At 55.6% G+C, this 11,426-nt stretch overlaps 3 protein-coding genes across 3 annotated transcripts; 2 read left to right on the top strand and 1 right to left on the bottom strand.

The window, feature by feature from the left end:
• Positions 1 to 624: 624 nt before the first annotated feature.
• Positions 625 to 4,638, bottom strand: VE01_07426 (uncharacterized protein). Its single transcript, XM_018276861.2, has 4 exons — positions 2,886 to 4,638; positions 2,804 to 2,833; positions 2,617 to 2,644; positions 625 to 2,569 (listed from the first exon to the last, which is right to left on the bottom strand). Exons 1-4 carry the CDS (start codon positions 3,668 to 3,670, stop codon positions 935 to 937), a joined length of 2,478 nt encoding a protein of 825 aa, XP_018128745.1. The 5' UTR covers positions 3,671 to 4,638; the 3' UTR covers positions 625 to 934.
• A 913-nt stretch (positions 4,639 to 5,551) lies between these two features.
• VE01_10800 (uncharacterized protein) lies at positions 5,552 to 6,281 on the top strand. The gene has a single exon (XM_059464251.1). It carries the CDS (start codon positions 5,718 to 5,720, stop codon positions 6,027 to 6,029), a length of 312 nt encoding a protein of 103 aa, XP_059320234.1. The 5' UTR covers positions 5,552 to 5,717; the 3' UTR covers positions 6,030 to 6,281.
• A 1,233-nt stretch (positions 6,282 to 7,514) lies between these two features.
• Positions 7,515 to 10,539, top strand: VE01_07425 (uncharacterized protein; the record flags this gene model as incomplete). Its single annotated transcript, XM_018276860.2, has 4 exons — positions 7,515 to 8,149; positions 8,198 to 8,293; positions 8,346 to 9,010; positions 9,061 to 10,539. The coding sequence occupies exons 1-4, from the start codon at positions 8,017 to 8,019 to the stop codon at positions 10,537 to 10,539; spliced, it is 2,373 nt and encodes a 790-aa protein (XP_018128747.2). The 5' UTR covers positions 7,515 to 8,016.
• Positions 10,540 to 11,426: the final 887 nt, after the last annotated feature.

The following is an 11,426-nucleotide window of genomic DNA, read 5'->3' as shown; positions in this document are numbered from 1 at the left end:
CCCCACCTCCCATCGCGAACCCCCTCCAATCGCTCGATGGCCACTTTGTTGTTGGTGTTGACGTGCGACAACTGTTGCCCTCAACTCAACTCATCTCATCTCGAGACATGCTCTCACCCACTAAGCCTCCTCCTGGTTGCTGGATGATTGCATGGGAATCTGCGATGGGATGTGTGGCATGATTGTGTGTGTGTGGGGATCAGGGTGTTTTATTATATGTTTTGAGAAGGCGGGAGGGGATGGGGTGGGCGCGAGGGAGGGAGGGAAGGGAAACGATGGGGAGGGGAAAGAGGTGGGGAAAGAGGAGGGGAAAGAGGAGGGGAAAGAGGAGGGGAAAGAGGAGGGGAAAGAGGAGGGGAAAGAGGAGGGGAAAGAGGAGGGGAAAGAGGAGGGGAAAGAGGAGGGGAAAGAGGAGGAGGGGAAAATATGAGGAGGGGAAAGAAGGGGGGCAGTGGGGTTCCCTATAATTATTTCATTCATTCACTTAGAAATTATATCGCTTCTTTATATACTCTCAAATCTACTCCTTTCATCTCCTCTCCTTCATCCTTCAACCCCTATCTCTTCCCCCTCTCCCCCATTCCCCCTTTCTCCTTCTCTCCCCCCATGCCCCTATCCTTCACTCCCCTCATCCCCATCATCCTCGCCCATTAAATCCAACCTCTGCTTTTTCTCGTCTTCAAATCCAAAATCTCAAAACGCCAAAAACGCCCTCGTCGTCGTCATCATCCAAAAAAGGAGCGTGGTGGGTATATAAACATCTTCCAAAAATCGCAAATTCGAGCATGCATCGCATCACATCGCGTCGTAAAGGAGCGTGGGTATCAATCAATCATCTCTCCAATCCATCGTCACTGTGCTCTTCCTCTTCCTCCCCAATTCCTCTTCTTGCCCGTCTTCCGCATAGTATCTCCTCTTCATCGTGGCATGGTGTTTATCCAAACATCACAAACCCAACCACGAACATCACCAACCCCAACACACCTCCCATACCGCCCACGCTTCCACCAACTCTGTGCGCCTCATTAGGAATCGCCGAAATAGTCGGACCAGGCGGCGTCGAGCCTCCCCCATTTCCACCAGTAGGTCCGGCCGCACCTCCTCCACCACCACCACTGCTCGTAGTCCCAGTAGGCACATCCGTCTGGACCTCACTCGACGAACTCGACACCCCGGTCTCAGTAGTCCCAGGCTCCGCAATAGTCGAAGTCGGCACCCTACTACTCCTCGTCGTCATAGTCGAATTCCTCCACCCAGTAGGCGTGACGGGAATTCCATCACCTCCCTGCGTCTCCCCAGGGGTCTGGGTAGTAACCTCACCACCGCCGTTTTGGCCCTGTCCACCACCAGGGGTAACGACGCTCTCGGAGCCGTGGGCGTCGCAGAAATCGATCCATTGCTGGTATTGCGGGATAACGTAATCCTGCAGACTCTTCTGGGTGGCATCACCGTTGTTGGCAACGCACTGTTTACATGCCGACACGTAGTTCAAGAATGCGGAACCAGGCGCGCAGAGAGCAGGTGTCTTGCCGATGGATTGCCCGGTTGTGACGATGTTGTTGCACTGGGGGTAGCAGATCGCTGGTGCGGTTTCGGGGGCGCGTCGGCGCAGGGCAGGGGCGGTGTAAGCTGCTGTGATGGTAGCTTGGCTGGCCCAGTTACCGGTGGTGATGGTAGCGACGGGGACTCCGTTGACGACTTCCACGACGATGTCTTCGGAGAAGATGTCGTAGCTTAATCCGAATGCCAGGGGTGAAAGCGCGAAATACCCGGGGGTAAGGGGGTAGTACCCTGTTTGTCCGTGCTTCCACTCCACCAGCGTAGGCTTAGGGGCATCAAAGCAGTCGAGCGGATCGCAGACGTAGCTGCGCGAGGGAGGGTCGGCGAAGACGTCGCAGCCGAAGGGGTGGCGGGGGGCGCAGATTTGGCCGGGTGGACAGCCCCAGGTGTAGTTATCGGGTTGGGGCTTCACGTTGCGGATTGTAGGCGCGGGAACGGCGCAGGTGGAGATGCGGGTGCCGACGAAGGAGACGGAGGCGGTTATGGTGGTCACGACGCCGGGGAGAGTAACTGGGGTTCCGCGGATGGTGGTTACCACGCCGGGGAGGGTGGTGGTGATTACCGGGGCAGAGATGGTGCGGGTTACCACGTCGGTTTCGTGGACGGTGATGGTGGTGACGACGCCGGGGAGTGTAATTGGGGTGCCAGAGATGGTTGTTACCACGCCTGGAAGGGTGGTGGTGATGACGGCGGAGACGGTGCTGGTTACCACATCGGTCTCGCGGACGGTGTCGTGGACGGTGTTGGTGGCGGTCTCACGGACGGTGTTGACCTCAGTCACGTAGGCGGTGGTGATGATGGTAGTCACCACGCCTGGCTCGGTGATGGTGGTGATGACACCTTCGGCGGTGGTGGTGTATGTCACCGGCGGCAGGGTGATAACTTGGGTGTAAGTCGTGACGGACGTCTGGGTGACCTCGTAAGTATCGGTGGTCGTGACGGCGTAGGAGTCGGTCTGGGTGACAATGTCCGTGAGAATGTCGGTCTCGACGGATGTGATGATATCGGTCTGATTTGTTAGCTTTTGTTTTGATAATGGTGGTTTTGTGGACTTACCTCGATGTATGTAGCCGTGATCGTAGCGCTGGAAAGCAAGTCAGCAACGTCCTATGCATTTTGATAACAAAAACTCTTAATACTCGGCGCCTCCTTGTCTAGAGACAACGGAGGAGCTCAATGCACCCATCTCGAGTCGCCACAAACAAAGAGAACCCCAATTGAAGCCAAAAAATGATAAACTCACGTCTCCTCATTCACAACCGTGGTAGGCACACTGGAACCCAATTAGCTTCTCATCCACACCCACATCAACTCAGAATACTCACACAACAGTCTGCGTCTTAGTCTTATACTTATACTCCGTCTCCGTCTTGGTCTTCGTCTTCGTCACAGTCTCCGTCTTCCCATGGTCATACTTGGTCGTAGTCACCGTTCCTCCGGCTCCCGTCTCCGTGACAGTCTCAAAGCACGTAGTAGTCTCCGTCTCAGTGACCGTGCCTCCCGCCCCAGTCTCCGTGACAGTAACGCCCGCCCCAGTCTCCGTAACAGTAACACCCGGCGCCGTCTCCGTCACAGGCGGCAGCGTAACAGTGCCTCCCGCCGCCGTCTCGGTAACAGTCTCAGTAGTTCCCGCTTCGGTCTCCGTGACAGTAACGCCCGCCCCAGTCTCCGTAACAGTTACACCCGGCGCCGTCTCCGTAACAGGCGGCAGCGTAATCGTCCCCCCCGGCCCCGTCTCCGTAACAGTCTCAAAGCAAGTCGTCGTCTCCGTCACAGGCGGCAACGTAATCGTCCCCCCCGGCTGCGTCTCCGTCACCGTCGCCCCCGGCCCCGTCTCGGTCACAGTAACCCCCGCACCCGTCTCGGTCACAGTAACACCCGGCAAGGTAATCGTTCCCCCCGGCGCAGTCTCGGTGACCGTCTCATAACACGTAGTTGTCTCTGTCGTCGTCGTGGCGCTGCAGTGGTCGGGGCAGCGCTGGGCTTGTTGCCCGTTCAGAGAGACGTCGACGCCTACTTCGATGGCGCGTGCCTGCGGGGCGGTGGTGGGGAGGGTGGCTGCCGCGGAGGAGAGGAGGGGGAGGGAGAGGAGGAGGAGGAGGGAACGCATTTTGGGCCTGTGGTGGTGGGTAGGTTGTTGAGATGGGATTTTTGTATCTCAATGGGTGGTTCAGATAGTGATTGAGTAACCACCAAAGCCGTGTGTGGTGTTCAACGTGGGTAGGAAACCCAATTCCTCAGCGAGTGTGGAAAGCAAGCAAGAAAGTCAACGAAGGTGTCGGCAATGTGTCAATGGCTTTTCCTTCCTGCATGAAAGCAAGGGAGAGATGGGAGAGAGACAAAGAAGGTAGAATGTGGGGAGAGAGGGAGAACAAAGGAGGAGAGGAAGTGAGAAGAGGGATGCCGCAGGTGGGAGTTGGGGGTATATGGGGAATGCGGATCTGGTGGCTGGAGAGGCTGAGGATGAGGGTGAGAAAGAGTGATGGGCTGGAATTAAGACGATGGGCTTGACTGGGGATGTGGATGGGGAGCTATAGTGGGGTTGCCTGCCTGCCTTCCTGGCCGAGTGCCCACGCAGGTGCGTGCCGACAAAAGTATCCTTTTAACAAGTAGAGTTACATCCATCCTCTCCAACTGGAATAGGTGCACAACCAGCAGCAGCAGCAGCAGCAGTAGTCGTGCCAGGTGTCGGGGTGTGTCTGAGTGGATACAAAAGATGCAGATGCAGATAGCTGCAGGGTGTGTGCATGGCGTGGTATTTTCTAGTACTCTTCTGCCTCCGCCTCCGCCTCACCCGCCCGTATTCTTTCTTTGGGCGGCGTGGACGGTGGGAGGATCCGGGGGGGGTGGATGGATGGGGGTTGGTGAGGTGATGAAGTTGCTTTGCCATGGGTTGGTGATAGTTGACATGGCTGGGTTGAGTTGAGTTGACATGGTTCTTTTTCTCTTCTCTCGTTGCTGTATTGTAATATCGACGGTGTACCCATCCATCGGGCATCGTCACGAGTGGGGTCACATGTATGCAAAAAATGTACAGTATAGTATAGTAAAGTAAACAAGCGTGATGCGATGTTTGCATATACCCATGAACGGAAGGTAGGGGGAGAAAAATAATGGAGGGGATCGATGGGACGGGAGAAACGAAGCCAGGGGAGAGGTAGGGGTGGTGGAGGGTAAGCTCGGAGAGTTCAATAATAGAAGTAACTCCGTATTATGTACAGTATGTATGACTGTGGCTTTTCTGTCAGGTAGGATCCGGAGATGGATGGTGGATGGACGAAAGAGAAGAGACGACGATGATGGGTTCAGGGACCAGGGACCAGGGACACGCATTGGTGGGTTTTGTGGGAGTGTGGTGGAGGTGGGTGTTGGGTGTTGTCTCTCTCTCTCTCTCTCTCGGGAAAATGTTTCTTTGTTGTGGTTGGGCGGGGTGGGATGGGTTGACAACGTGGTGGGGGAGGTGTGGGTGTGAGTGTGTGGTTGGTGGCTGGGGCTGACGAGCGAAGGATGGTAACAAGGCTGAGGGCTGAAGACCAGAGTGAGATGAGATGAAGCCCGAAAACAGAAGAAAAAATAATAAGGCAAAATCCGGCGATTGATCCCGCGATGATGATTGACTGAACAAATACGAGTATTATGTGTGTGCGTGTGAACTGTCAAACTGTCACTGGATTACCACGTTATCGTGGGAATGGGAATACTGCCACAGCCACCACCACCCACCACCACCACCACGGCAGACGCCATCAATCCCACCGGATCCTGCCCTGGCATATTCCGCTAGAGAGAACATTCTTGGGCCGCTTGGCAGACGGGAGAGAAGGGCTGACTACGACGACGGCGGCAAGCAGCAACGGGCGAGTGGATGAGTGGATGGGATGTATGGATGGCTAGATGAGGCTTCATCATTCGCGTTGGGGGCGGGAAGGGAAGGTGGTGGGCTGGTGGTGGGGGAAAGGGACGGCGAGTCGGGGGTCTGCTCCGGGGAATCCTCCGTCTGTCTGTGGTGGGAATCGAGAATCGATAGACTCGGATGATCAGAGGGGAATGGCACTCTAGCACTATAATAGATAGCACTATACTATAGTTGTGTATTGTATGGTGGTATTCCCCGTTCGTAAGCACTGCATGGATGGGATGCGACTACTGTGGCGTGCATGGAGCTTAGGGAGGTGGTGGTGTGGCTTGAGGGATGGGAGGAGGAGGCAGAGGGAAGAGGAAGAGGAAGAGAATTACCGAGGAGAAGGGGAGAGGGAGAACGGGAGGTTGGCCCGAGGAGAAAGGTGAGAACAGAGAGGGGCGTGGACATGGGCGTGGGCGGTGTGTCGTGGTGCCATAGGGCTGAGGCAGCTGTGTGTGTGGTGAAGGATTGGAGGGAGTGGAGTCGAAGGATTTCTTATCGAATTGGCAGGTATTGGCAGAGTGTTGGTAGTGTTAGTAGTGTCAAGGCCGTGCTGTTGTGGTGGTAGTGGAGTGGAGTAGTCGATTAACGAGATTGGCGACCGGTGAGATGGAAAAAGGCTATAAACAGATTTGAGCGGATTGTGCGTGCAGTCAAACAAACTACTGTAAACAACAAGTGATGGCCTAATCAGCTATACATAGTAAACGAGATTGGATTTAGGGCTGATGCTGATAATGCTGATGATTGTTACGTACAGATTGACTCCATACGTACACTCATCATCTAGTCAACAAGGCGAGCACAATAAGAAAGAGTGGATTGCGAAGACGACGACCTTGACTGTCACTGACTGACGTGCCAAGAATAACGGACACCATTCGCTAGTACTCGACTTGACTTTGACAGCAGGGGTAAGGTACCCTACAATATCCACAAATGCACTCACTCAACGGACTCGACGGACCAGACCAGGGGGCCACACACACCCGCCGTCTTCCCCTCTCTTTTCTCTTAGCTCTAGCTGTCTCTTCCCTCCCTCTCTTCTTCCATCGTGACTTCTCCCCTCTCCTCTGCCGTGACTTCTTCTCTCCCTCCGTCGTGACTTCCCCTCCACCCAAATGCACGCAATTGCTCGGTTCCTCGCTTACTCACTTATGCCTAATCTGTGCCTGCCATAATAAGTGCTATGGGTACTCTACTCGAATAGTAGATACTGTCAGCAAGGCCCTACCTTTTCTCCGTCTCCTCCGCATCCACTTGCACCTAGCTCGCTCTTTCTCCGGTGCTTCTTGGCTGCCTTATTTCTCTTTTGGGATGTATTGATCACGGTTATTGAGGTTGAGTAGTATCGTCACCTTCATCCTGGCCACTACACGTGTGGCTGGGTTCGAAGCAACGGGTATTCGATGGCTGCCTTGACAAAGTGATGCCTTAACAAACTGCTTTAAAGACTTTGCAGACTTCGGTTATAGGCAACCAAAGCAACCCCCTCCACTTCACAGACTACATCCATAGGCAACTCAACCAGCCTAACCCACTCGTTCACAAAGGTGAGATATCTATTTCCATTTCCACACCTTACCTCCCCTCACTACCAAAATACCCACATACATTCCTCCTTCAATCCTGTCACATTCCTCCCTCTCCACTCTCTCCATAGCATGACAAAACATACCCGAGCTACTGTCACTTCAGCTATCTAACCTGCCTGCTCTCGTATTGTCTACCAACTGCCGCGTTCGCGCGTTCTCCGTTCTCACCGGTCTAAAAGCTTGGTATACATACACCCTCCCACTCGACCTTTCTAGCCTTCCACAACCCTTGCTCCTCGCCCATCCTGCCCGCCACGTCGTCCGTCTCCACCCACCCCCAACCCCCATCCCCTCCCCTCCACTACTAAACCGGCGAGGCTGAGGAAAGTCGGTCCTCGACTAGACACTCTATATGCCTGCTAGCTACACTCCCCCATCCAATCACCTCATCCTGTCAATTCTTCAACCCGTCCACTATCGTCTACTTCTGTCCGCCATCACTCAAATATATCCTGTACATACAAGACTTGCTGTACAGTACTTACTACACTTACCTACACATACTTACACATACTACCAAGCCCCAAGTCATCCAAGATGGTGGGGTCTTTCTTGACTGACTCTGGTTACTGCAGTGTCTGACTGCGGCCATGCCGACGCACAAGTCCCAAAGAGCAAAAAAGCTCCAAGGAACGCATGTCTTTGTACTCCCTGCCCTCCCCTTCACAGTACTGACAGTACCCTCCTTTGTTCCACCCTCTAACACCCAATCCCCCTTCCAATACTCCTCCATTGGCCCTGCGCCCTGTCATCCTATATCTGATCACCTCCCAAAAAAACAGTGGCGCGCGAGCGATGTCCCCGCTGCATCTTATCCCATCTTACCCACGATCGATGCTCGTGCGTTGTGCCGCCACTGTGCACAATCTGAAGTTGTGAACCTATCCACCACGGCTACACGATCGTGAGCTTTTGTCGCATTTCCTTCTTGTCTGTAATTTTAAAAACTGAAGCCCTCTGATGACCACGATGATGGCCTCACGGTGGCCGCTGGCCGTATCGCTATCGCTGCTGCCCCTCGCTTGGGCGCAGTCCTCGGGATGGGTTGAGAACCAGGCCAATACGACGATGTGTATATGGACCCTGCCTCGAGGTATGATAGATTGAAAGCCAATCCAGAAACCTCTCTGACAACTCTTAGTGGGCGTCATTCGGGATACGGCGTATATTGACGGTGGACAATTATACTGGCAGCCTTCGCTGAAAGACGGCTCGCCCGCTGAACTCCTCCAAGATGGTAAGTGAGAACCACCAATGCAAGCCGGCGCAAACTAACCACCCACCCCCAGGATTCGACCACGGACTCGTCTATACACTAAATTTCAGCACGCCCTTCAAGACCTCCGACAACTTCTCCGAGGTCCTCACATCCATCACGTCCGTCACCGGCGCCTCAGACGACATAAAGCCGATATACGTCGACGGCGCCCTCCTCGCCAACGACGGCGAGTTCCTCGCATATGGAGGTCTATCCCTCGCCACCGTGGCCGTAACGACTCCGGATGCCGGCTCGACATTCGGCTACCAGCGCTACTGGTATGGCGGGCAGGACAAGAAGTTCGAGCCTACCTTCCTTCTCAACACCGAGATCACGGCGGGAATCACGCGCTATGTTGGGTTTGGCGCTGGCGTCAGCGTGCCGTCGGAGAATATGGGATATTACTTTGGAGGCATGAATTCGAAGAGCCATGGCCCGGTCTATTACCCGTCTGGCAATGCGACGACGGATCCGACGACGTATTCGAGGGATCTGATCTCGGTTGATATGACGAATCAGATGCAGGAGGTGTGGAAGAATGAGACGATAAAGTCGATTGTCCCTGGTCGCGCAAGCCCGGAGATGGTGTGGGTACCGGTGGGGAAGAATGGGTTGTTGGTCGTTATTGGAGGTGTTGTTGATCCGGTGTTTGCGAATGCGTCTTCCAGTCTTACTGCTGAGAGGATGGCTAATAGTGTGAGTTTATTTCATCCCATTATCACATTAAATCAATCTAACGTCACTAGCAACTCAAAAGCCCCGGCTTCATCACCACAGTCTCGGTCTACGACATCGAGTCTAAAACCTGGTTCCAGCAGGACACGACCGGGGGACCGGCAAAAACGGCCTGGACTCAGGGGTGCACAGTTGTTGCCTCGGCCCCTGATGGGTCAAGTCATAATATCTACTACTACGGCGGTTTCGACGGGATCAATCTGCGCTCCCCCTTCAACGACGAAGTCTGGATTCTGTCCCTCCCGAGCTTCACCTGGGTAAAAGCCGCAGTCGGCAGATCCGGCCACGGCCGCGCAGGTCACCGCTGCATCAAACCCTACCCGGACCAGATGATCGTTCTAGGCGGCTATCCAGCCAACGGGGGGACAGCACAAACCTGCGTCACCGGCGGGATAGTCCAGCTCTTCAACCTCACATCCCTGCAGTGGATAGACTCCTACGACCCTCGGGTGTGGAGTAACTACACCGTCCCGTCCGTCGTCACTGCCGCCATCGCCGGCGCCGCGAGTACGAAATGGAATAACGCATCCCTCGCCACTGTCTTTGAGACTGAATACGATACCAGCAAAATCACACCCTGGTATCCCTACGCATACACCAGCACCCCAACCAACCCCACCAACCCCCCCGTCCCTACCACAACCACCGTTCCAGCGCCCGGAGGTGGGACACCCAAATGGCTCGCCCCCGTCCTCGGCGTCGTCCTAACCCTCGTCGTCCTCTCCGCCCTCGCCATCGCCTTCCTCCTCTATCGCCGCCGTCGCTACCTCCGCCGCCGCGACAGCGTGGCCGCCACATCTGAAGTAAACCGAAACCGCATCCTAAGCTGGGTGTGGGGACATGACCCCAAAACCGGAACCGTCACGTCTGATGAGACGCCTAGCACGGCGTTTGATGACGATTCTGCGGGTGTGGGTGGTGGGGGGAGGCATTTGAGCACCACGGGGACGGTGCCGAGTGTTAGTGTGAATGTGGTGGAAGCCGGGGGGGATATGGTGTATGAGCTCCCTGGCACGAGTCAGGCGCAGGAGCTGAGCGCGGCGCGGGAGGAGGTGGGGGCGGCGGGGTTGGCGTATGTGCCGATTGGGGGTGGGGGGGGGTTGCATCCCAGCCCATCGGTAGCATCAACAGCATCACGAAGCAGCGAGTTGAGCGCTGACGGCGCGGGGGTGGTGTCACCCAGAGGTGATTCGCCGGGGCTGACTGACGCTGGTGCGGCGTTTGGGAGGGAATCCCCCTCCATTGGCCTTGGGAAGGGAGAGCTTGATGGTGGAGCGGGCGCAGGAGAGAGGAGACGCAGCGGCCCTGTTACGCCTAGGACGGAGAGGTGGGGGAGTTTGGGGAGTTTGGGGAGTTTGGGGGAGGGAGGAAATGGGGAGATGAGCGCTACGGGGGGGTTGAGTCCGGATGTTGGGTCTGATGGTGCGGGTCAGGGTCAGGGGAGGAGGAGGAAGAGTGCTTTTGGGGAGATGTTGGATGAGGAGAAGTGAGAGGGGGGGAGGAGGGAGGGAAAATGGGGGAGGGAGGGGAAGGGGAAGGGGAAAAGGGGAAAGAGGGGAAAGGGGCCGCGTGGGGGGTAATAATGAAGGGTAATGAGTGATGAGGGGGGTTATATGATAGGAATTTTATTGAATATACGAATTTATCTTCATGAAGATTTCTTTGCGGTTTCCCTTGCGGTTTTTTTCTCTTGCGCGACTGTTTAGGGATGGGGATGGGATATGATTTCTCGGGTTTGGGTGCGTGGTGCGTGGTGCGTGGCGTGGAGTGTATATAAACCTGCTCATAGCCGCTCGTGATCAGAAAGGCAAGGGGGGGGGGTGCAGGAGAAACGCGCCGCTGCCAAGAAGGCCAAAGGTCCAGCATTGACCAGTAGCAACAACAGCAGCCAGATTGAAAGTCCAGAAACATTACGTGGACCTGTCTCCGCTGTGCCCATGAGTCAGCTGCTGCTGCTGCTGTTGCTGTTGTTGCGGGAATGCTGTCACCGCTTGGCCTGCTGCTGTTTGTTTGTTGTTGTCATTTTGCCTTCCTACCACCGCCGCTTGTCTACAGTCACCACCGCCACCGTCACTACTCCCCCACCGCCGTCACTCCCTCCCCCCCCCCCGCCGCCACCGCCGTCACATCTCCCCCGCCACCTCTACATCCCCAACCCTCCCCGTCTCTGAGACAGCCACATTCACATCCACATCGCGTGGATCCGGATGACATAAATCGATCTGTCCAGCGATGTGGATGCGACTGTGTTCTCAATGGTTGTTACACTTTTGGTTGATGGGGAGGGCGGGGGTTTGGTTTGGGGGGGGGGGGCTATTTATGGGGTGGGCGGTGGGGGATGGGGGATGGGGGATGGGGGGGGGGGGGTGGGGGGGGG

This window comes from Pseudogymnoascus verrucosus (assembly GCF_001662655.1).
Source record: "Pseudogymnoascus verrucosus strain UAMH 10579 unplaced genomic scaffold scaffold_34, whole genome shotgun sequence".
Classification (NCBI taxonomy): Eukaryota; Fungi; Ascomycota; class Leotiomycetes; order Thelebolales; family Thelebolaceae; genus Pseudogymnoascus; species Pseudogymnoascus verrucosus.
Note: the sequence above shows the minus strand (reverse complement) of the source record. Positions and strands in the feature narration are given on the sequence as shown.

Bases quoted from the DNA above. Each gene is read 5' to 3' on its own strand.
- VE01_10800 (XM_059464251.1), top strand. From the start codon at position 5,718: ATGGAGCTTAGGGAGGTGGTGGTGTGGCTTGAGGGATGGGAGGAGGAG.
- VE01_07426 (XM_018276861.2), bottom strand. From the start codon at position 3,670: ATGCGTTCCCTCCTCCTCCTCCTCTCCCTCCCCCTCCTCTCCTCCGCG. The intron at 2,834-2,885 runs GTGAGTATTCTG...ATTGGGTTCCAG, and splicing joins ACTAAGACGCAGACTGTTGT to TGTGCCTACCACGGTTGTGA. The intron at 2,570-2,616 runs GTAAGTCCACAA...CTAACAAATCAG, and splicing joins TCACGGCTACATACATCGAG to ACCGATATCATCACATCCGT.